Raw genomic sequence first — 25183 nt, forward strand, 5'->3', positions numbered from 1 at the left:
ATGCCGAACTCGCTTGCATTCTGATAAACAGGTATGCATCCATCCAGCTAACTGTATCTATCCGTATACTTTGTGAAACGATGATGTCTTGTGTAAAACGCAGACGGACTAGCTCTCATGTACAGTATAGTATAATGTAAATCTACATTTGTTCTATATCTAGCTGGATAAAGTAGCTTCAAATGCAGTTCACTATCTTGTTCGATATCATAGTATAAACCTAATTATAATAATTAACACAAAGCGACCATGTTTTTTTTAACATATATTACTACTAGCTATATGGAATATTGATTTGATAGGGGTCTCATAATTCATATATCTCTCCGTTCAAAAAGACGTGATTGTCAAAATACTAAGTTAGAATGAGTGAGGAATGATTGGGAGCGACAGAGCGCGTGTTCCAATGAACAACAACTCCCATGATCCCACGCTTTTTCCCGACGTCATCAAAGTACATCTTATGTTATTATTTTGATTGAGTGACCCCTGGTGGCCAAAAATCCAATACTGTATGTTTAAGTCATTTGTGGATTAATGCGTATTGGAGACGCGAATCCATTTAAAACTATTCAGTTCGATTTGGTGAACTGGTTCAAAAAGATCCGGTTACATCGAATGATTCGTTCGCGAACCAGATATGACAAACTGCTTTGTTTTGAACTCTCATAACAGACACGGAAGAGAAGACAATGCTGAATAAAGTCATAGTTTTTGCTATTTTTGGACCAAAATGTATTTTCGATGCTTCAAAATATTCTTACTGACCCTCTGATGTCACATGGACTACTTTGATTATGTTTTTCTTACCTCTCTGGACATGGACAGTAGACCGTACACACAGTTTCAATGGAGGGACTGAGAGCTCTCGGACTAAATCTAAAATATCTTAAACTGTGTTCCGAAGATAAATGGAGGTCCTACTGGTTTGGAACGACATGAGGGTGAGTTATTAATGACATAATTATGATTTTTGGATGAACTATCCCTTTAAGTCGCTGGGGTATATCTGTAGCAATAGCCACACAAAAAAAAAGCCCTGCCCCTGTATCATTTATGACTTTTATGAGCTTTATGACTGGTTTTGTGGTCCAGGGCACATTTCAGAACTGTTAGTCCACTTTAAGTGCATATTCAATAAAATGAAGCACATTTCTTTTTAACGATGGAAGTCTATTTGATTTCCTCAGTTCATTTACGCTAGATGTGTTTTCTATGAGCGGGTTTAGCACGAGGTGGCAGTAAGCTGTTATCAGTGGTGTTATTAAGACGGTCCAAGGGAAAAGAGCATTGTCCTAGAGAAGAAGAAAGAATGGAATGAAAGTAATATGAATAATATAGGATATTTGAATGAAGATTTTGTGAAGAGGAATTATTTTAATTATATGCTAATATTTACTGACGGATCAAGAGATCCAGGGACAAAACATACAGGATCAGGAGTATATATACCAGAGTTTGATCTAGGTATGTAAAAGAATTAATCATAAATTATCGGTATATACAGCAGAAATGGTTGCTATTATTTTAGGGTTACAGTGGATAGAAGAGGTGAGGCCATAGAGAGTTGTCATTTGTTCAGACTCAACTGCTGCCCTGTTTAGTTTGAATTCCAAAAAGACCTTAAGAGATGATTTATTGATTTAAATATATACAATAATGCTGAGAATACAAAGAACTGGTGGTGATGTACAATTTGTTTGGTTCCTGGCTCATGTTGGTGTTGAGGGAAATGAAAAAGCAGATGAGATTGCAAAGACAGCATTAAAATTAAAAGATGATGAAATAATGAAAGTTCCCTTTGGAAAAGGAGAGGCCAAATCATTAATTAGAAAATCAGTGAGTGGCGAATGGCAGAACAAGTGGGACACAGACAATAAAGGGAGACACTATTACAGCATTCAGAGATCTATTAAAGTGAAGGGTTTCAAAGGGAAATATAGAAGAGATGAAGTGATCTTTTCAAGATAAGGCTTGGACATACTTGGTTAAAATCAACGCTGTATTTAATGGCAAAATTTGTGTCTGATAAATGTGAGGTATGTAATGTTCCTGAAAATGTCGAGCATGTCATTATGAAGTGAATTTGATTTTGAGAGGAACATCTTACGTGATAAGATATGTGAATTAGGACGGGGATGGAATTTAGAAGGTATACTGGGGATAAGTGAGGAAACATGGGAGTGTTACGAAGCTCTCTTTAACTTTCTTAAATCTACGAATCTAATCTTTTATGGATTAGACCATAAAATATAGGTTTATGTTTATTTATTTATTAATTCATTCATTTATTTATTTGGATCACTAAAATATAACCTGAAATACTAAAACCATGAATGAGACACTCCGGTACAGTAGGTGGCGGTATGCACCGGGAAAATTGGTTGGGACCCGCCATTAATACTAGAGAAGAAGAAGAAGAAGAAGAAAGAGTATTGTCGTCTTCCGGGTGAGCTACTGTCATCTTTAGCATACGATTAAACGGTTAAAACTGAGCTTTTTGTGTTCCTCTCTCCACCGCCGATGATTTAAGCAGTATGTGGATTCCCGCCGATGGATGTCACGACAAACACTGAGGAGATTTTAAGCTGAGAGCGTTATCCAGCTGCTTGAAATTGAGGTCTGAGCTTGAATCGTAAAACACATTAAGACCGGGGAACCAGTTTTTGGCTGTCTAGTGAGCTTTCTACCTAGATAGCATGTATCAGTCATCATATTCGTGCAGCTCACTAGATTTTGACACACGGCTTTATATCTTCAAGGTGGTCAGGCTCGTTACATTGAGTTATTTGGCTTTGCTCTTTTGCTGCAAACCTGTCCGAGATCACTTGAGTGACATTAATGTGGAATGCTGTAATGTAGGTCTAATTAATTGCTTAAATACAGGCCTATTTACTAGTTAGACTGCTACAAGGTGCTTCACATAAAGTGACAGCCGTGGTTTAAATGCTGTATTTCATCTATTATGATAAAATCAGTTACTAAACCATTAAATAAAAATGCAAGCTAATTTTATAAGCTCATGTTCGAGAAATTGAATATTTGTGCTGTTGAACTTGATTTGGCCTGGATGATTACAACAGTGACCAGTTAACTTGTATTTACATTTACTTTATACATTCATTCAAATTTGAACCCTCTTAAATTTTAAACGACTTTAAAAAGATAATACAAGCTATCTATATTATCCGTCAGCTACACTTCATGTATACATGCCAATTTTGTGCAAAAGAAGTGCGCTTGTATGTATTGCATGTAGTACACGTGTAGTGTACTAAAATTCTTAAAAGTATACTTAAAAAAACAATAACATTTGCATTCCTTTTAAAATGTAGTATTTCCCATAATTAGTACTCTTTTAAAAAGTATGCCAAAGTGTACTTCTTTTATCCTGGGTTAGTAATCATTCAAACTCTTTGATTCACAGCACAATGTCGGTGTCAGTGGAGAAGAGCGACGCGGGGTTCCCCCCGGACTGGGAGGATGATGAGCGAATGGCTTTCTTGTTCTCTGCCTTCAAAGAGAACCGAGATGTGGATTGTACAGACTGGGACGGGAAAATAGACTTCTGGAGTCCTCTGATCATGGATCAGTGCAGGCGGCGCGGGTCGGTGTGTGTGAATCTGCAGGAGCTGAACGAGAGCTTCAGGAGGAAGGGCTCTGTTCCTCTGGGATTGAGTACTGTCCTTCAGAGCATGATCAGGTCAGTCACTATCACCTCAAATACAACGTCGTGTAGATCACGAAGAGTAATCAGTACATGGATTTATAGCACGCTGTTGGGATCTGTTCTGTTGTCCTTCTAGAAGCGGGAAGATGCAGAAGGAATCAGACTTCGCTGCAAATGTAGACTCGGGCTGGTTGTCGTGGGGTGTTGGACTCTTGTTGGTTCGACCTCTGAAATGGACTCTGTCAGCTCTGCTGGGCAGTGGGAGGGTCCCGCTGGAGGAATCGTTTGTTGTGATAGACCTGGTGAAGGTAAGTGTAAAACTAACAGCAATAATGCTCATTTCCAGTCTTTATATAGACTACTGCTTGCTTGCTTGCTGAAATGTTTGGGGTCAGATTCATAAACCGAGCAAATTAGCGTGAGAGCGTAATCCCATAAAAGCGCAGATGAGAGTGGAAAGTTCAGTGGCTGATCTACTGACTGTTAGGAACACAGACACCGCCAGATCATTTCCATAATGAGCAACGCAATCTACCTATGATGATGTAATCTGTAATTTAAAAAAAAAAACACTTTTGGACCTCACTGTATATTGTTTGTATGGCATGCAGGTAGTTATTGGTCAGATTTGAGCGTAGGCTGTTCCTCCTCTTGCAGGAAAAGGCTGTGGCACTGTTGGCAGCATATCGGGCTTCTCCTTTAGCAACACACTCTCTGGTGTCTTTCCAAGAGCTGCGTGCTCTCTCCTCTCACATCTGTCCGGATGAAAGCTCGCTCTGCCTGGCTCTGCTGCAGCTACAGAGAGAGAAACATGTCACCGTCTCACTTCACGAAGGCGAGAAGGTGTGTTTGAGGACAAGAGCATGCCTTGATGTACTCTAGCCGCACAGACTTTAGGGAAAAATGCATTTTGAAAACAGTGTAGGTAATAATGCAGAATTATATCATATTTCAGTGATTGCTCACTTCAATATCGTTCAAAAGTTTGATAAAAGTCATATTTTTGAGGTGCATTAAATTCCCCATGGAATTTGTTTTTCATCATTTCTGCCATGGAATTTTTTTTTTTTAAAGGCTATAGAAATAAAGTTTGATTTTTTAATATGACCTTTTGTCTTACAGTTCTGACTTTGACTTTTTTTCATGAAAAAAGTTTTTATGAGATATAAGAAAAAAGTAAGAATTCTGACTTTTTTTTTCTCTGAATTTCGAGTATATGAAATGTATATAATATATATATATTTTAAAGGCAGTAAATAAAATTCTTACAATTCTGATTGTCTTCACAATTCTGAGTAAAAAAAAAACAAAAACAAAAAAACTTACAATTGTGAGATTTACTCTCAATTGTGAGATTTTTTTTTATTTATTATTATTCCGTGGTGGGAATGAGCAGCCATAGACATTTATAATATTGCAAAATATTTATATTTCAGATAAATGCTGCTGATTTGAACTTTCCATGTTCCAAAACCATGAAAAAAAAAATCTAACAAAATAAATCACGGACTCTACAATACATTTAGAGCAGAAAAACTGTTTTCAACATTGATAATAATCAGAAATGTTTCTTGAGCAGCAAATCAGCGTATTAGAACTATTTCTGAAGCATCATGTGACACTGAAGACTGGAGTAATTATGCTGAAAACTCAGGAATAAATTAAATTGTTAAATACAGTAGTTTTATATTATACTAATATTTCATAATGTTACTCTTTAAATGTATTTGTGATCAAATATCTGGAGATTTGGAGAGAATAGGAAAACAACTTTTGAATGGATATGTATATCTAAAAACAGTCATGCTTCAACAGTTCTTCAACCAATCACCAATCCAAATGTGTCTCTTAAATCACAGGGCACTGATTGGTTGATTAGTAACTTTTGCCACTTGTTTGTTTCTAATGACACTTTTAACCATGTCCCCATAGTTGGTGAAATTCAGTCAGGCAGGACAAAGCCGTGTGCCTCCCGTCAGCGAGGTGGACCTGGGCATCTATCAGCTCCAGCGCAGCGAGAAGCTTCTGGAGGAGAGAGTGGAGACATTGGGGCAGGAAGCAGAAAAGTGAGCCAGTTCATCCAGATTGCATTGACGTTACTCCAGCCAGTGTCATTTCTGTGACATGATGGGTTATTACAATAGCGCTGCTGTTAAATGATGTGTTTTCTAATGTGCAGGTGTAAGCAGCAGGCAAAATCACTGCTTAAAGAGGGGAAGAAATCACAGGTATGAGTGCACTTTTTGTGCCTATTGTTATAGGCAAGAAATGCGTTTTAATGGATTGCCACCTTTTCCTGCCACAGGCCCTGAGGTGTTTACGTGGGAGCAAGCGGGTGGAGAAGAAAGCAGACCGTCTGTTCGCTCAGCTGGAGACGGTGAAGGGGATCCTGGACAGAATAGCAAACTCCCAAACCGACCGCCTGGTGAGACGCACAGACACACAGATGCACTGACCGTCTGCTGTGAATTGGCCGACACCAGTGAAAGTCACCCACGCTTCGCCACGTCGCACTCCTACAAGCCAGCACTGCACTGCACTTTTTTTCTGGTTCACATTTTTCTGTAACACTTTTTTTTTTTTTTTGCATACGCCCTGAAAATATTTCTGTGATTTACCAACACATTCACATGCGCATAGTTCTCTCTTTAATGATCACATGACATTATGATTGGACGATTATTTATAATCATTGTGATCGTGATTATTGCTCCCCTCGATTAAGCATAATCATCTGCAATATTTCCCCACAGATTTTTGCTTGGTCTTTTATTGGTATCATGCCTCCACAAGCACTCGTGTGCTTGAGGGTTGCCAGATTTCTAGAGGTTACATCCTCCAATCAGAGTTTTTCTTTTAAATATACACATTTTTTGGCCAGTGTTTTACTTCATCTCTCCAATCAGAAAACGCTTAAACAATGGAAAAAGTGCTGATGATCAGAAAACACTGTCAAAGCTGTGAATTGGGGTTTTCTCTCTAGTGAAATGATTCTCTTCAAATGAAAGTGAAATATAATCATTGTTCCTTGACACAGCCGTTTGCGCTGTTTGCTATGAATAAATCTGCCATCAAACCTCATTGATGAAGGAATAAATCTAGACATGGATCTCGACTATATTGTGATCACAAGAGTGGGATCTATATACAATGGATAAACTATACATTTCAATGCATGTTGGCCACAATTATTGGCAGCCCTTGAAATTCTTATGAGTAAAATATCTCTGAAGTATATTTCAATTCCTATTTACAATTTTTAAGCACACCAGCCATGACTTCCTGTTCCACAGGATTATAAATATGAGGAACACAAAGGCAAATTCCCTTAATCATCCTTCACAAAGAGTAACCCCCCCCCCCCCCCCCCCCCCCCCCAAAAAAAAACAGTTAATAGATGTTGAGCTTCACAAAATAGAAAGTGGTTGTAAGAAAAGAGCTAAAGCTTCGAAATTTGAAGATGACATGAGGAAGAGGATGTGTGTCTATATCGTCCTAATGCACAACGAGAAGGAGAGTTTGAGTGGCCAAAGACTCTCCAAGGAGCACAGCTGGAGAATTGCAGCGATTAGTTGGGTCTTGGGGTCAGAAAGCTTAAAAAAAATATATCAAATAGCCCCTACATCTCCAAATGTTGTTCTATGGTCAGATCAGATGAAACTTTTTAAAAAAAGAGCTTTAATAATCATGTTTAGGATAAATGATGCAGTTTTATTTTCACAGCCACCTTTGCTCACATTTACCAAGGGTGCCACTAGTGGAGGGTGCTGTGGATGATGCATGGCTCAGTAAAGCGTTTCTATGCGTGTGAACAGGTGATGCAGGCGTACCAGGCCGGTGTGGCGGCTCTGAGGATCTCACTGAAGGGTGTGACTGTGGAGCGAGCAGAGAATCTGGTTGATCAGATACAGGAGGTGATTCATCACAAATCTATTGTTAATGCTAATATTATGTCATTATACATATTTTTAAGTTCTGTGTTTCATTTATGCTTTTTGCACAGTTATGCGACACTCAGGATGAAGTCAACCAGACTCTTGCCAGTGGAGCGCTGGATTCTGGTATACATGTTTTTCCCTAAATGTATTTATGAATTAATATGAATTTCCTGGATGAATTTTGTATATCAGCAGCGTCTGCACTGCAGACCATGAGATGATTTCATAGGTGTGAGTTGTTTTCTATGATTGGTATTTCTGCCTTTCGGGCTGCAGTTCATTTATGAATGACAGTACGTCACTCTTCCACAACTTTGCCATAAAGCTGTCTTACAAACGAATGCTTCATGTGCTCACAGGTGAGGATTCAGAAGAGTTGGAGGAGGAGCTGAAGTCATTATTGGAGAAAACCATCCCAGATAATGACGTGCTCCCAGCGGTCCCAACGAATCCTATTTCTCCTCCAAGGAAAACGGGTATCCTGGATGCTGATTTTGTCCAGTCTCTGCCCTCCGTGCCTGATTCCAGTCTAGGCATCACAGACGAGGAGCTGGACAGAGAACTAAGTCGACTTACAGTCTCTGACACAGGTGCCTTCACGGTTTTCTAGTTATTTCTGAAATGTTGGCAAGTAGCATTGATATTATTAGTCATATCTGAAGTGGTGTTGTCAAAAATACTGATTTTTTTCTCTTCTCTGCTCCTCAGCTGTGCCGAGAGGAAGTATCTCAGCTCACAGGAAGCTGGAGCCGGCCCAGTGAACGACCGTTGAGCACAAGCAGCCACTAAAATGGGTTAATCGCTATCCACTAAAGAAAGCCATCAAATACAGTACTTATGTGTCCTTGCATTATAACAAGCCCTACCAAGTCTTCATGAAATGCCCTTATTCATGTTTGTAATGGCATGTCTATTTTTGTTTTTTAAAGAAGGTTTTAAGAGTGGCCCTTTGAGTTTGTAAAGTCTGTACAATGTATTATTCTAATAAAACTACAAATTATGATGCCAAATGAAGAATATTGTGTGTGCGTTGTTTTGAGAAGTGAGATGATCACTCAGATCTGTCTTTGCAGTTTTATTAGTAGTAGTAGTATTTTTTCTTTGAAGAGTATAGTATATTAAAATATGTAGTTTTAAGTATATAGCCATATTAATAAGTTATAAACACTCCCAGAACTGAAGAAAATTTTTTTTTTTAGGTTTATAAGAATATTGTTTCTGAAAGAAGAAACATTTTATTATCTAGTCTTAAGAAATCAGTGTTAGTATTTATTAAAATAAGTGTTAATTTATTTTAATAGTGTTAACGACTCCAAAATTATGAACATTAATCTTATTACTATATATAGTTACTTTTTGTTCGAATTAACTTCCCATGTTTACAAGTGACGAGTTGAAAACGAAAGATGACGTCAGAGCAGCAGTGTAAACGCAGTTTCCGGTATTAACACGCACGCGCACTGGTCGTTTTTTACTCCTGGACTGAACTGTTGCTCGGTAACTACCGGGAATTAGCGGCTTTTCTCCGCCACATTTGAACGATCATCACTGCCAGAGGAATTAAAGTTCCATATTTATGTGTTCATCGAGAGGAGTTCAATCATGGGACGACTGAATTCATAAAACACAGAGGATGGCTGTATTATCGATGCATTCGTCTCAGATGTAACATTAGCCGTACGGTGAGAACATATTCCTGCCTTCATACAGATATTTATCGGACCAGAGGGAAACACAGCTGACTTAATTTAATCAGTCAGGTCTAACTTATCTCTCCAAAACTTTACCGAGCTACTTTTAACCATCAATTATGCATCTGTTTATCACCGAAACTGTCCTCGGCCTGATCAGACGTTAATTGTGGCTGCGTTTCAAAATCTGGTGAGCTGTCTGCCTAGACAGCATTAGGTCGTGTTCAATTCCTTTTTTATCAGACTCAAAGGCGCCTTTAAAAAGCCCCGATGAACGCTATCTATGTAACGTTAGACATTGTGATCTATCGCTTTATTGTCGTGATATAAATGTATGAACGTCTGTCTTCAAGTGAACTTGTGAACTGTGACGCGTTTTTTTTTTCACTTCCTCATGTCAGGACATGCCACGTCTCCTCAGCACACCTGAACACGTGTGAAAGCTCCTGATGATGATGATGATGATGAGAACGAAGGTGAAGATGCCTTGAAATGTGACGTCATGGAGGAATACACTTGTACTAAGAAGAAGCTGCTAGTAAAGGTTTGATTCGTCCCCATCACCTCTTCATCCGCTCCAGCAATGGGAAGGCAAGTACTAAACTGAAGTTATTTGAGAAATGTGGTGCATGTAATAATGGCAAATACATTCTTGCATTACTTATTATGTTTCTCCTGCTTAACACCTTTAAAGTCAGCATGAAATACGAATACATTTTTGCTTTCAAAAGACTAGTGCATTTTTTTAAACAACACTGAAAAAAAAAAACCCTAGAATTGTGAGGAAAAAAATTACTATTACCTTATTTTATTCTTAGTTTATTAGTAATAGGCTTCCATAAACATCCTCTTATCTAAGTTAAGTAAGATTTAACAAATTTAACAAGAACACACTTGTTGGTTTCTCATTGTAATGCAGATTTTTAATAGAAAATGTATTTACTTTGGCACTACTTGGCACTGCACTGACATTAGCATAGCTGTGTTCATTTAATGAAGTAAAAACACCATATGCTGAAATAAAACACCGCCAGTTGAAATCCAGTAATTTAAATTGCAAATCATTTCGCTTCGCAGGTCATGTGAATTCACCACAGTGAGCGACCAATAGAAAGCTGCTTTGTTTGAAAGTGGCCCTTGTGTGAGCTGTGCTTCATACCTCACTATACTAATGACAATATAACTTTTTTGACTGCAAAGTTTTACAAATGACACCCTAATGGGTCTTCTTTACCTTAAAATAAGACTACATTTTAACATTTACTCTCACAATTCAGTCTTATGCAAAGGTTGCTGGGAGCAAAAAATCCACCCATGCATTTTAATTTGATGCACCAAAAATTATCAATGTAGTCCCACCATGAAAGTAAACTTCCCTGCATTTTTCAGTCAACCGAACATGTTGCTTAATGCTCATTTTAATAAAGTAAATTGAGCGAGCTCCAAAAATATTTTTTTCTAGTGCATATCTTTCCTAATTTTAGCCAAGCTAAGAGGATCCAGTAACCATAGTGATGGAGTTCTCATTATATTTTTCTCCCTCTCTACAGGATTAGCATTTCCTGTCTGTTTCCAGCATCGTGGCACTTCAGCCTGTCTCCGGTGGTTCTGCCGCGGTTCCTGTTGCCTTCCTTCAGGCAGCTGCTGCTGCTGGGTCTGTTGGCTGGTGTGATGGGGCTGCTGTACCTGCTGCTGGTCACAGGGAAGGGCCAGTACAGCTGGCTAAGAGAGGACCGACACCTCCACACGTAAAACGCCTATCAGTTCTAATCAGTTCTGTTATGCATGTAAAGAAAACTAATCATCCTGACGGATGTGTCTCCCCTAGACGTTTGGGTCGGGTACCAGACATGGAGGCCACGGACACCAATAACCCCAACCTGAACTACGGGCTGGTGGTGGACTGTGGCAGCAGTGGCTCCCGTGTGTTTGTGTACACCTGGCCTCGGCACAACGGCAACCTGCATGAGCTCCTGGACATCAAACAGATGCGAGACAAGCACAGGAAGCCTGTAGTGATGAAGATCAAACCAGGTCAGTGTGGGAATGAATTATGGTTCTTGCACACGGAGTCTGAAATTTTTCAGAAATCATAATTTCTTCATCCTTTCCTGTCAAAATGCTTGCTACAGATGCGAAAATGCATAAAATCGAACCTGATCTGAATAGTTTTTATGACCGACGAAAGTTTTGGAGGCAGTGTGTAAACGTTATTGACACAATGTTATGTCGTATTTATTTTTTTTTACTTCGAGAATTTCGGACTCAGTGTTAATTTTGTCAGCTATTTTGAATTTAGTCTTAGTCTTAAGGTCCATTCACACTAAGTACGATAACAAGAACGATATATTTTAAAAAAATTGTTAACAATATTAAAGAATATAAGAGTTCGCATCACAGCTATAACGATAAAGGCACAGAGAAACGATCTAGTTGGAATCACTTTCCGAACGAGAATAAACTGACGATATCGTTTGCAGGTGTGGACGCTAATATTGTTATTTTTGTAGTTACTGTCCTTGGTGTGAATGGGGTTTTAGTCTTGTGTCAATGGTAACTTTTAGTTTTTATCATATTTAGTCAACTTGTTCTGTTTTAGTTTTATGGTGCTTTCACATCTCTAGTTCGGTTTATTTGGTCCAAACCAAGGGCAAACAATTATACATTGTAGCATTTTTCAGCTTTTTTTGGTTCCTTTTCACACCACACTGATTGCTTTGGTCCAAACCAGTTGAAACAAATCAAAATGCAGTCACATGACAACATCCACATCACTCATTGGCCATGACGTTTTTCCTAAACTGCTTTTCGATTGGTCAAAATTTACATGTGGGAAAATTCCAACATAAGAGGAAAAGCCAGCAAACAACACGGAGACAACACAACTATGGAGAGAGACTGTGCGGGCTGGTTTTATCCCTGGCCATAATCTAGTACATTGTTTGTATACACCACAATATGCAAACAATACATTTCTATAATGAAACGCGGATGCGGCTTGAAAACAACGTTCTAATGCACTGCTTTCTCACCTGCCCAATCGAACCGCACCAAATGGGGAAACGAACTCTGGTACGATTCAACCGAACTAATTGAGGCAGGTGTGAAAGCTTGAAGTCAAGTTGTAGTCGACTAAGTGTCTTGAGCATTTTAGTCTAGTTTTAGTGTTCTAGTCTTACTGTATAATGGTTACAGTTTACTCAAACATGAGATTGCTAAAAATTGTAAATCCAGAGAAACTGTGAATTTTCAAATTGTCTCTTAATTTTTTCAAGAGCTGTATGTTTGAATAAATCCATTATGAGTATGTTTTTAAGACAGCTGCTATTGAAATGTTTATTTTTTTAAAAATATATCATTAACGTTATTAAAAAAATGAAAGCAACTGATACAATTTAAATTTAAATTGAGTTGCAAATGAATTGGTATATCAAACTAAATGAAATCAAGAGCTTTTTGATCGACTACTCAGCCCTACAAGTAACACTAGTTTCTGTTTGGTCAGGTATTTCAGAGTACGCATCCACACCAGACAAGGCCAGCGACTACATCAGCCCTCTGCTGAGCTTTGCTGCTCTGCACATCCCTAAGAACAAGCACCAGGAAACACCTCTCTACATCCTGTGCACCGCAGGAATGAGAGTCCTGCCTGAAAGGTGTCTACTCACACCTTAAATTAGCTGCATGCTGTGGGACAGCTGATGCATGTGCTAAGATTGTGTTTGTTTGCAGCCAACAGGAGGCCCTGCTGGAGGATTTGCGGACTGACATTCCTGTAAATTTCAACTTTCTGTTCTCCGACTCCCATGTGGAAGTCATCTCAGGCAAACAGGAAGGTAAGACCCGCCTCTGAACCTCTTCTAGACCACCTCTAGAGTCATCAGTTCAGAAATCCAGGGGTTCATTTTAATATTGCACAAATCCACATTACCGTTCAAAAAGTTTGGGGTCAGTACGATTTTTTTTAGGGCTGCAACAACTAATCGATACAATCGATTATTATCAATAATGAAAATCATCGACAATGATTCTCATGATCGATTAGTTGGGTCTGCCCACAGCGCTTGTACAACTGCAGCCGGTTGCATCAGATTACAGCACTGAATAATGCATTTCTATTGAAAAATTTCATCTACAAATATTGGAGGAAACAAAATAAGCTCCTGCGAGAAATGTACTCGATCCTAGCTGCCCAAAAGATGATAAATCTTTAAGCTTCAAGGTGATGCATTAGCATAATGGCTTGCCTGTCAAGTGTTTTTACAGATACTTGTATGCATCCTCAGCACAAAAAAAACTTTGTTAACAGTCATTTCCTTTTCTGTAAATGTGACAAATTCAAGCAAGCCTTTTCATTTTTGCATAAAGGCCTACCCTGACAGTCTGCGTTAAGTTGAAATCTTTACTGAAACAGCACCGGTGCGTTAAACAGACCAAACACAGAGAGGCGAGGGAGACAATAATCAGCACAAAAACATTAATTGTGCTGAAATATCTGTTGTTTGATATATTTAGGTTTAAAAGTCAACATGCATATGCATAACATGTATAGACTACAGTGATTAACAAATTTATTAAAACAAATTATGTAAGGTTTTTAACCAATTTTGTAAGGTTTGTGCCACTTCTGCTCTTAACCAACAGTATTGGTAATTACCAAAATATTTTTTTATCTTTCTGTATTGGTTAAACCTCCAATATGCGTAAGCTTTTTAGTAACAGTTGTAAGCCATTTTTAATGCTGTAATGTAATTATTGCCATTATCTGTGAAAGGCAGAAAAAAATTGTCAAGTGCTTTATAGTGTTTTTTTTTTTATTATTGTTATTCAGATTCCCGGTTAGTCAAAAAGTACATCAACAATGCCAGCAAGCATGTGAGCTGTTATTAAAGGCAAATGAGGCCATTTTTGTTATTATGTGAATAAAAACTATTTAGTTGTTTCAGTTTGTTATTTGTCCAAAAATTACAATAACATTCTGAGAATTAATTATTTTGATATATTCCTAAAATATTTGTGTTTTGTCTTATGACAGGTTTCCATAGCATTCAGTTGACACATGTTTTAAGGACATTGGGCATAATGTGGAATAGTGTGTTTTTGTCAGTAACATTATAATAAACAAAATAGTCGTTTTAAAGGGGGGGTGAAATGCTCATTTTCACTCAATATCCTGTTAATCTTGAGTACCTATAGAGTAGTACTGCATCCTTCATAAATCCAAAAAGTCTTTAGTTTTATTATATTCATAAGAGAAAGATAGTCTGTGCCGATTTTTCCCAGAAAAACACGACCGGCTAGAGGCGTGACGTGTGGGCGGAGCTAAAGAATCACGAGCGCGAATAGGCTTTTGCGTTGAGAGCATGTGGAAGCTGTAACATTACCTTGAGGAAAAAAACATCATCCAAAACAAACCATGGATAACAGTCAGATTCAGCCGTTTATTTATGATCCAGAATCAGATCCCGAGGCTGAAACTGAACGAGAGCAGCAGCAGCAAAGACTCGCTCCGAGCGGGGCTCGAACCCGGGTCTCCGATGGGAGGCGGACGCACCAACAAGGAGGCAGAAATATTTGAAGCAGTTTTACTCACCGTCTGCGGTTCCAACACACGATCGTGACCCTTCGTTGGGATTGCATCATCCTTAAGAAATAAACGATACGCAAATCCGTCGTCAAACTGGGCTTTGTTTGTAAAACAAGCATCTTCGAAATGCAGGGAACAAACACAAACACTTGCACAACTCCGTTGATGCTCTGTAAAAATAAACTCCATCCACTGGTCCCTTAATGCTGTTTTTTTTTTTTTTGGTAATCTGTGCAGGGTTGTCTTGCCCTGGCAACCAAAAACACACTTCTTTTGTGACTTTTCACGACGCTCTCGCTCTGATCAGTGAATGTCTGTTGTGCTCTCAGTGCTCTGCTATACGGGAGCGCGCGCTCTTCCAGCAGAAGTGCCCTCAGGACCCATATAAGGAAATTCCGCTCCATCTAAAGTCACTCAGAGCCATACTCGAAAAAAACTTTCCGAAACTTGTGACAAACCGGAAGGAGTATTTTTGTTCCCAAAATACTCCTTCCGGTTTGTCACAAGTTTCGGAAAGTTTTTTTCGAGTATGGCTCTTCAAACGTACAACTTAATTTTTGAAACTTTGTCCATGTTTAGCATGGGAATCCAACTCTTTAACAGTGTAAAAAAACTCAGTATGCATGAAATAGCATTTCACCCCACCCTTTAAATGATTAATCGAAAAAATAATCCACCAACTAATTGATTATAAAAATAATTGTTAGTTGCAGCCCTTTTTTTTTTAATGGTCATCAAGGCTGCATTTATTTGATCAGAAATACAATAAATATTGTGATTTTCTTTTCTGTGGTATTATATTTAAAATGTCATTTATTTTTGTGACGCAAAGCTGAATTTTAAGCATTATTATTACTTTTTATTATTACAGTTTTCTCTAACATGATCCTTCAGAAATCATTCTAAAATTTTCATTTGCTGCTAAAGAGACATTTGTATTTATTATCAATGAAATTGAAAACCGTCGTGCTGCTTAATATTTTTAAGGAAACGGTGATGCTTTTTTTCAGGGTTTATTGAATAAGTTCAAAACAGCCTTTATTCAAGTGTCTTTACTGTCACTTTGGATAACTTTAATGAATCTTTGCTGAATAAAACTATTATTTCTCTGAAAAAAATTTTTTTTTCTTTTTTGCGTGAAAACTGAATTCAGTGGAATTAAATCGTTTTTTATTTATTATATTTTTTTGCAGGAGTATATGCATGGATAGGTATCAACTTTGTTCTGGGAAGATTCCATCATGTTGAGGATGGTAAGTTATTATTTGCCATTTTATGTCTCAAAAAAAATATACAGCCCCTACAAAAGTTTCCCTTCGTCTGCACTCTAATTTCTCTCTCTTAAAAAAAATATATATATATATATATATATATATATATATATATATATATATATATATATATATATATATATATATATATATATATATATTCTGTGCTCTTGTTTCTCAGAACATGAGGCTGTGGTGGAGGTGCAGGTTCCTGGCAGTGACCAGCAGGAGACACTGGTGCGCAAGCGTACGGCTGGTGTATTGGACATGGGTGGTGTCTCCACTCAGATCGCATACGAAGTGCCCAAAACTGTAAGCTTTGCTTCTCCACAACAGGTTATTATCCATGAAAATTTCCCGTATTTTTGAAAGCTGAAAGTTTGGCTTTGTCATTCTCATTCTCTCATTCTTGTTCTCCTGGTTCTCTGTGGTCCTTGGCCCAGTGCAGAACAAGGCTATGGTGAATTTGCTGAACTGACGCCTTGGACTGAGATAAACCTGCTGCATGCTCATATAGCAGCATGGTGCTTAAGCTCTGAGAACAATACTAATCGCTCCTCAACAGTTATTTTTTTAAAGGGGACCAAATTCAGTTTTTTTTTTTCTTATTCTGAAGTCCATTTACAATATCAGTCAAGGTTTCTTATACCAAAAATATTGTACAACACACATTGCAGTTTTTGGCATTGCAGTTTGTTTTGGTGAATTGGTGGTGTATTCATTTTCTGTCTCATTCAGAATAGTTTGTACAATCACATTCAGACTAATTAGTACCATTTGTACAGTCTAATTCAGATTAATTTAATTCATGCAATCTCATCCAGTCTAATCCATGGAATTTCATTTAGGCTAATTTGTACAATCTCATGCAGATTAATTCATATAGTCTCATTTTGAATAATTTGTGCGATTTTATTCAGACTAATCTGTAATGTCTTATTCTGACTAATTTGTACGGTCTCATTCGGACTAATTCGTACAGTCTCCTTCAGACTCATTCGTACGGTCTCATTCGGTCTCATTCGGACTAATTCAGTCTAATTCCTACAGTCTCCTTCGGACTCATGCATATGGTCTCATTCGTACGGTCTCATTTAGACTCAATCGTTCTCATTTGCACGGTCTCATTCGCACGGACTCATTCGTACAGACTCATTTGTAAGGTCTCAGACTCATTTTATCTCATTCGCACGGACTCATTTAGACTCAATTGGACTAAGGCTATGTTCACACCGCAGGGCTTAATGCTCAATTCCGATTTTTTTTTTTAAATTAGATTTTTTTGCAAGGCAGTTCACATTTCCAATTAAATGCGACCTTTTGTGATCTCCTGTGTGAACGTGAAATGACCCAGAAGTGACCCGCATGCGCAGAAGAGTACTCAACGGTGAACGACGTCACTCGTTGTTAGCGGAAGTAGTTAACGTTAAACATAGATGTCAACAACAGTGTACTCAACAGCGGAGCTCTTTTTGCAATATTAAAGTTATTTCACCAACGGAGCCAGCACAATTACAATCTTCTCGTTTTAAGAAGAAAATTAAAAAGAAGGTTTTTGGCCATGGCGTTTTGTGGAGCAGTGTTAGCAATGTCGGTACAGAGAAACGTGTGGGTGCGGAGTCACATGCAGGAGTGGTGGGATACTGATGTGAGTGGCTCTTCTCGTTCCCGCCTAACGTTACTTCAACGCAGAATTATGGCGCTTGTAGCGTATCAATGACGTACGGGTTGGATACATGTGGCTTGGCCGTTCAGACGGAGGTCGCATTTCAAAAGATCGGATACGTATCGGATTCAGGACCACATATCCAAGTGGCCTGGGTCACATTTGAAAAGATCGGATCTGTGTCGTTCAGACTGTCATGAAAAGATCAGATACAGGTCGCATAGGGGCAATAAAAATTGGAATTTGTTCGTTTCAGCCTGCAGTGTGAACGTAGCCTAATTCGTACGGTCTCATTCGTACCGTCTCATTAAGACTCAATCCGACTAATTTGTATGGTCTCATTCGTACGGTCTCAGACTCATTCGCACAGTCTCATTCGCACGGTCTACTTCGGACTCACTCGCACGGTCTCCTTTGGACTCATTTGTATGCGCTCCTTCATACTAATTCATACAGTCTTCATTGTACAATCTCATCTGCTTGCATCCATCAAAGGTTTAGGTTTATTGGTGAATCTTAATGCTTAGTTTTTTTTGTCCCCCATGTGCATTCTCCTCCAATTCACTACAACATAAAATAGATGTTTTTTTTTTTTTATAAGACCATTTCTTCCCTCTCTGACCATCAAAATTAAGGCTCTTTCACACCAAGAATGCTAACAATAAAGAATGATATTAGTGTCCACACCAGCGAACGATATCTGTCTGTTTGTTCTAAGCGCATGCACATCTGGCGCTTTAAATTCTTGAGCTCGTTACAGCAGGATGGTTTTTCCTGCTGTACTTTTAAGGCTTCTATATATAAATCAGAATATATTGTTTGTCTACTTTTATTAATTATATGGCCCCTTTAGATAATATTTGATCATTTAATTGAATCTATGTAATTAGGGAGAGTTTCTTAATCTAATATTAGCAATCCATGAATTTGGTGTGCGTGTGCGTGAGCAATGTTTGTTTGTTTTTTTTCTAAATATAATAACTCCTCAGGCCAAATCCTGATGGCCTCTAATCTGACATAACAGGATGCCGCAGATATCAAACAAACTCCAAATGAAGTGTTCAGTGTTTTCATCATGTTCTTTAGTATTTTTCTGTATTAAAGCTTGTGAGCTATTAAAGGAATGTTCTTGTTCAACACGTTGAGCTCAATTGTCTTTCCTTCAGATTGTATCGCTTCATACACTTCAATTGTAAATGCATTGCTTTAAATGAGTCACTAATTCTCTGTGGTAATCAACACCATGCCACACATGCTTTTGATAGAGCTCAACTTGTTCCGAACCCCCAACATTCCTTTAAAATGTCATTTTACAAATATGATGCTGCTTCTCACTTCACTTGCTTTGCTGCATCTGTGTTTAAAGAAACATGCAATTCAAAAGCTCTTCAGAGTAGATCTGTTGCTCTGCTTTTTGATGCTCCAAATTTTGAACCTCTGTTAACATCTGTTCTCTACGGCAGTCTTGTATATCTCTGTGTTTTGCTGTGTGCTACCAGGAAGAGATAGCCAAGAATTTGCTGGCCGAGTTTAACCTGGGCTGTGACGCTCACAGAACAGAGCACGTGTACCGTGTTTATGTCTCAACATTTTTGGGTTTTGGTGGAAATGCGGCACGCCAGAGATATGAAGAAAACCTCATCAGCAACAAACAAATCCAAAACAAGTAAGATCAAATATTTTTTGGAAGTATTGTTGAACATGAGATTTAAATTTTTTTAAATATATAAACTTATATTTGTATTAATCAAATATGCATTAAATTGATTAAAAGTTTGAGTAAACATTTATAATGTATTTATAAATGCTGTTCTCTTAATCAAAGAATAAAATGTATCATTTTCCACAAAAATAAGAAGCAGCAAAACAGTTTTTAGCATTCATAATAATAATAATATTAATGTTTGATGAGCATCAAAAATATTATAATGATTTCTGAAGATCATGTGACACTGAAGACTGGAGTAATGATGCTGAAAACTCAGTTTGCATCACAGGAATAAAATCAAATATAATGTTTTTGTTATTACATATATAGTTCTATAAATTGTATGAATTTTTTTATATAAATTATAAAATGTTTTATATTCTTATGTTTGTATATTCTTATTATAAAATATTCCTAAATACTACTGCATTTACTGAATTTTTTAATTTGACAAATTAACTGGGAAAAAAAATTAAATGTCTTACCAAACACTAATGTTAAAATGAAAATTTAAAATAAAAATAAAGTTAAAAACATAAACTTATGTTTTAGCCTTTGATGTTGTTCAGTGCTACTAGCCAAGGTTTTTATTATTTTTTATTTATTTAACATTTAATTTATTAAAAATAATGTGTGCCGGCTTCCATGAACTTCGGTCATGCAAACGTCAGATTAGAGTCGGTTCATTCTGGCTGTTTGGACTGATTCACGGAAAATAAATCAAGCTTAGCTACTGATCTTGACGTTTAAATAAGAACCATTATTAAAACGCCTTTGATTTAACACTTACTTACTTATATTGTGAATATTTGATGTCAACCAAACATCGATCACTACTGTCTCTAGGCTGCTGGGTCAGCATCAAGGAGAGAGCACAGACTCGCCCATCCTTGACCCCTGTCTGCCAGCTGACCTCCAGGACGAGGTGGGTCCTCAGGACCAGAGAGTTCACCTGAGAGGCACTGGAGACTTCGACCGCTGCCGTCTGCTGCTCCAGCCGTTCCTCAACCGCACCAATGACACCAACACCTCGCTGAACGGAGTCTACCAGCCGCCCATCGACTTCACCAACAGCCAGTTCTACGGCTTCTCTGAGTTCTACTACTGTACAGAAGATGTGCTGCGCATGGGAGGAGACTACAACTCCACCAAATACTCCAACGCTGCTAAGGTGCACTCACATTTGACGATGTGTTCATGCTGCTCCTTTCCAATAGATTCAAAGTTCACTGTGGCAGTCAAGTTCCAAAAAGAAAGGTCACATTTGTCTGTATGGAACAGAGCAGCGTTAACATACTTCAAAAATTGTCTTTTAGTGATGCATAAAAGAAAATTAGATGAAATAAACAAGATTTTTGTTACAGCAAATATTTCATAGAATTTTTGCAACCCTTAAGATTTGTTGCAGCAGTTAACACCAGTTATTAGGGCTGGGACAACGCGTCGGGGTAATCGATGACGTCGACGCAAAATATGCGCATCGATTCGTCGACCTGTTTTTATTTCTCTAAAAAAACGTTTGCAAAACGTTTACCTTATGTGCGCTGAATATATGTGATGGCCAGATCAACATTCTGTCCAACGTTATATAACCAATCCAGGGGTTTTTCTGCATTGATCTTTTTTTTTTGGCGGCTGTCAAAGCCTTATTTGATCTGTGAGTGATGTAGAATAGAATGACTGACAGGGCGCATACAAGAGAGAGCCCCGGCTGTGTGCGCGCACTGACAGTCTTCAAACAACACGAGTGCTTCTTGCTCTCGCTCTCCCTTGTGCAAATTAATCAAAATCATTAAACACGATAGAAAAAGGGCGAAACACCAAAGTTTCACGCGCGCTCGCACACTCACAGTCTTCAAACTACACGAGCGTTGTCTTGCACTCTCTCTCTCTCTCTCTCTCTCTCTTTCTCCCTCGTGCATATTAACCAAAATCATTAGACACGATAGAAAAAGGACGGAACTCCAAAGTTTCAGGTGGAGCATTCAGAGATTTTTTTTTTCTCCATGACAGGCTGCTGGCTCCCACTGTTATTATTATTATCATTTTTTTTTATTTTTTTGGAAAAGCACTCTCTGTATTCGCTTAAAGCCCTCAAGTTTACATTGGTTACTGTATTCTTTCAATTGCTCTAAACAAGTATTTTGGGTGACCTTTTTATTGAATGCTAGACATCAAGTTGTTTTTATTTTCATCTGAAATAACTTTTTTTCAGTAAGCTAGGCCCTATGTGTTCAGTAAGCTTGTTTCAGTAAGCTATGTGTTTTCAAGGCTTCAATGTTTTATTGAATGCTATCTCTATACAGTGCAAAGTAATGCATTCTTAGTCAGTCTTTTATTTTGTAATTTTAAGAGCAATAAACATATATTGCAATGTTAAGGAATTCATGTTTTTTACATTCAGATATGTAAATCAACATGTATAAATTGTTAGTAGTCAATTAATGGGGAGATAATCGAAATCGAATCGGTCTGGAAAAATGTATCGTTTGATTAATCGATGAAAAAATAATCGCTAGATTAATTGTTTAAAAAATAATCGTTTATCCCAGCCCTACAGGTTATAACAACTGTTTGGGGGGATTTTTGTCCTAACTGGTGGTGCTCCCAGTCAAAAATGACGAGCATATGAATTGCTCATTATCACATTTGTTTTTATTGACCTGTAAGCTATTACTGACCTTATTCTTTTAATTTCAGAGTTACTGTGCCACCCAGTGGAAGACTTTGAAAGAACGGTTTGATCGAGGACTTTACGCCTCGCATGCTGATCAACATAGACTGAAGTAAGTTTAAAATACAGAAAGGCAGCATCAACTAATTTCCTTGTCAGTACAACGGTGTATGGAAGAAAATACTACATTAACAGTTTGTACATAACGTAGTGCCAGTGATCAGTTTGGAGAAAGGTATAAACCGTCTGCTCCTCTCCTCCTGCAGGTATCAGTGCTTCAAATCTGCGTGGATGTATGAGGTGCTCCACTCAGGTTTCGCGTTTCCAGCGGCCTACGAGAATCTCAGGACGGCCCTGTTGGTGTATGACAAAGAAGTGCAGTGGACACTAGGAGCCATTTTGTACCGCACACGTTTTCTACCTCTAAGGTACATGCATATACATACCAACTTATACATGAGGCTTTTTTTTTTTTTTTTTATAATTTTTCTTGTGTTTTGGTTTGTCAGGGACATCCAGCAGGAGAGTCTAAAGAGCTCTCATTCTCACTGGCATCACAGCTTCTCCTTCATGAACAACCACTATCTGTTCCTGGCCTGTTTTCTGGTGGTGGTTTTGTCCATCCTCCTCTACCTGCTCCGTCTGAGACGCATACACAACCGCTCCACACTCCTGCGCAGTGCTTCTGCTTCCGTCAAGTGGCTGGAGGAGGGCCTGGGTTCACCAGACCTCCCTGTTACCCTATAGGCCCTGCGGCCTGTCAATCAAACAACTGGCCAATCACTGGAGGAGATGCATCTCTCCAATGATTTGTTTTTTGAAACACTTTGTCATGGTTTTGCATCCTATCAAGTCTTTTTCCTACAGTCATGATGTCAGCCTCTCACTGGCCAGTTTTGCATTTTCCCAGAATAATTTGCAAGGGATTCTACATGACGTGTACAGTCAAGCTTTGGTGTAATGTGAAGACTGCAGCTTGGGACAGGGCTGTATGGCTGCCTCTGATCAGCTGTGATGTTTGGTTGTTTATTTATTAATTGTATGAGGGGCGCTGAGGCTGCCTTTTGATTTTCAGTGTCACTATCAATGTGAAAGAGGACATGATGTGACTATATATGTGTCCCTAGTCTAGATAAGGTTCTGCTGGCTGTTGCCTCAAGACTGTACGCATAATTGAACATTTATTAAATCTTTTGGTTGTGCCAAGGAAAAACAGAGTGAGATTAAATTTAAAAGATGAAAATGAAATGTTTTTTCCACCAAAACCTTTTTTCTTCTCTCTCTGTTTCTCTCTCTCTTTCACTGTCTGTTCAATACAATAGAAACTCATGTCTTGGAACTTTTTTCTTGGACACTGAAGTTGGACTGCGCTTATATCATGGTAGAACGTGAAATCCCTTTAAAACGTAAAAACACCAGCCACAATTAGAAAGATGTGGCAAATTTATCAAATGATTCAAGTTCACTTTTTTTCTACCTTAAAACACCTTTCCATGAATTATGTTTGCATGACCAGCACTCCATGGAGGAATGTTGAGAGAGAAAGAGAAAATGGCTCTTATTTAAAATTTTTCTTGTTAAAGGTAGATTGTTTCAATAGTGAAAAATTACAGTGTTACAGTGTCAGAATAACTGCTTTATCATTGGTACTGCTTATTACTTGTATGTGAGTGTATGTGGGATTGTGAGCATTGCTTTTATTTAATTATTCTATTTTACCTATCAGTTCTATGACTTCACATTGGGATGGAGCTGTAAATGTTATTTAAACTTGAAGAGCTCCATGATGAGAATCAGTGCAATATATTTGCATCTTTGCATGTCAGAATTCCAGCTTGCAGTTTATAAGTTCACCCACAAATAAATTGTCATGTTCTTCCAAACCCATATGTCCACTTCTGTTTGACTAAAATATTCGGATGAATGTGTTAGTCACTCGTTTGCATGAAGTTACATTGAATTAGGATCAAGATGTAAAAAAGCCACTAAAAACATAAAATAAAAATCATTGCACATATGATTTGTGTACTATATTCAAAGTCAAAAGCCAAATGCCAAATAATAGATTTGTGTGAGTAATATGACTCTAAAAATATAGTCCACAAGTTGAATGGGCAGTTTAATGACACTTCCGTAGTGTTTTTGTTGTCATTCACTTTCACAACATTGAAAATATCTTGTGTGTGTACATATATATATATATATAATTTTTTTTTTAATTCACCATTTGCATTACCGTAGATGGAAAAAAAAATCTGATGGGTTTGGAACAACAATCACTTAAAGGGACGGTTCACATAAAAATGAAACCACAAAAATTCTTTCATCATTTTCTCCCCCTCAGTTGTTTCACCCTGGGTTTCTTTCCCCTGATGAATACAAAACAAAAATATATTTTGATAAATGGGGACCAACAACTTGAGGTTGAGCAAATGATGACAGCATTTTTATGTTTGAGTTAACTATTAATTGAATTTTTTTCAGTGTTCCATTACTGTACATTAAAATGTTCTTGGGGCTTAATTAGGATGTATTAGGATAGGACGCCATTTATATGACAAATCTTGCATCTAAAAGCCATTTGGAACTGAAGCAGTGTACGCTTCCCTGATTAAATGTGTAGGTTCATTTATTTCAGTGCAAATTCTCAATTTCTTGAGATATATAGTTGAGTATCATCAGCATAACAATGGAAACTAATTCCGTATTTTCTAATACTATTTCCAAGGGGCAACATGTATATTGAAAATAGCAGAGGACCTAGGACAGATCCTTGTGGCACTCCATATTTTACTGGTGATAAATGAGATGACTCCCCATTTAAATAAATAAAGTGGTAGCGATCGGACAGGTAGAATCTAAACCATCTTAGAGCCTGCCCTTGAATGCCTGTATAGTTTTGTAATCGATCTATGAGTATGTCATGATCTATGGTGTCGAACGCAGCACTAAGATCGAGTAAAACTAGCAATGAGATG

At 37.9% G+C, this 25183-nt stretch overlaps 2 protein-coding genes across 5 annotated transcripts; both read left to right on the top strand.

Moving 5' to 3' along the window:
* Nucleotides 1-2351: 2351 nt before the first annotated feature.
* Nucleotides 2352-8625, top strand: chmp7 (charged multivesicular body protein 7). 3 transcript variants are annotated; one of them, XM_052562432.1, is made up of 11 exons: nucleotides 2352-2449; nucleotides 3428-3703; nucleotides 3807-3978; nucleotides 4328-4513; nucleotides 5603-5736; nucleotides 5850-5898; nucleotides 5976-6095; nucleotides 7486-7584; nucleotides 7674-7731; nucleotides 7968-8198; nucleotides 8317-8625. In XM_052562432.1, exons 1-11 carry the CDS (start codon nucleotides 2367-2369, stop codon nucleotides 8367-8369), a joined length of 1461 nt encoding a protein of 486 aa, XP_052418392.1. In that variant the 5' UTR covers nucleotides 2352-2366; the 3' UTR covers nucleotides 8370-8625. The 3 variants fall into 3 exon arrangements, with proteins under 3 accessions (XP_052418392.1, XP_052418394.1, XP_052418393.1); XM_052562433.1 differs by having other exon boundaries at nucleotides 2428-2620; XM_052562434.1 differs by lacking the exon at nucleotides 4328-4513.
* Nucleotides 8626-9047: 422 nt separating this feature from the next.
* On the top strand, nucleotides 9048-24088 carry entpd4 (ectonucleoside triphosphate diphosphohydrolase 4). 2 transcript variants are annotated; one of them, XM_052562435.1, is made up of 13 exons: nucleotides 9048-9290; nucleotides 9701-9890; nucleotides 10850-11047; nucleotides 11128-11333; nucleotides 12805-12955; nucleotides 13032-13135; nucleotides 16080-16139; nucleotides 16339-16493; nucleotides 19323-19489; nucleotides 20378-20702; nucleotides 22232-22317; nucleotides 22472-22633; nucleotides 22715-24088. In XM_052562435.1, the coding sequence occupies exons 2-13, from the start codon at nucleotides 9883-9885 to the stop codon at nucleotides 22950-22952; spliced, it is 1860 nt and encodes a 619-aa protein (XP_052418395.1). In that variant the 5' UTR covers nucleotides 9048-9290; nucleotides 9701-9882; the 3' UTR covers nucleotides 22953-24088. The 2 variants fall into 2 exon arrangements, with proteins under 2 accessions (XP_052418395.1, XP_052418397.1); XM_052562437.1 differs by having other exon boundaries at nucleotides 9057-9290; nucleotides 16339-16469.
* Nucleotides 24089-25183: the final 1095 nt, after the last annotated feature.

This window comes from Carassius gibelio, chromosome B8 (assembly GCF_023724105.1).
Source record: "Carassius gibelio isolate Cgi1373 ecotype wild population from Czech Republic chromosome B8, carGib1.2-hapl.c, whole genome shotgun sequence".
Lineage (NCBI taxonomy): Eukaryota > Metazoa > Chordata > Actinopteri > Cypriniformes > Cyprinidae > Carassius > Carassius gibelio.

Excerpts from the sequence above, each read along its gene's own strand:
- entpd4 (XM_052562435.1), top strand. Across the intron at positions 11,048-11,127 it reads GAGGACCGACACCTCCACAC|ACGTTTGGGTCGGGTACCAG; the intron begins GTAAAACGCCTA and ends TGTCTCCCCTAG. Across the intron at positions 22,318-22,471 it reads GCTGATCAACATAGACTGAA|GTATCAGTGCTTCAAATCTG; the intron begins GTAAGTTTAAAA and ends CTCCTCCTGCAG.
- chmp7 (XM_052562432.1), top strand. The coding sequence starts at position 2,367 with ATGCACCGGGAAAATTGGTTGGGACCCGCCATTAATACTAGAGAAGAA. Across the intron at positions 2,450-3,427 it reads AGAGTATTGTCGTCTTCCGG|CACAATGTCGGTGTCAGTGG; the intron begins GTGAGCTACTGT and ends TTTGATTCACAG. Across the intron at positions 5,737-5,849 it reads TTGGGGCAGGAAGCAGAAAA|GTGTAAGCAGCAGGCAAAAT; the intron begins GTGAGCCAGTTC and ends TCTAATGTGCAG.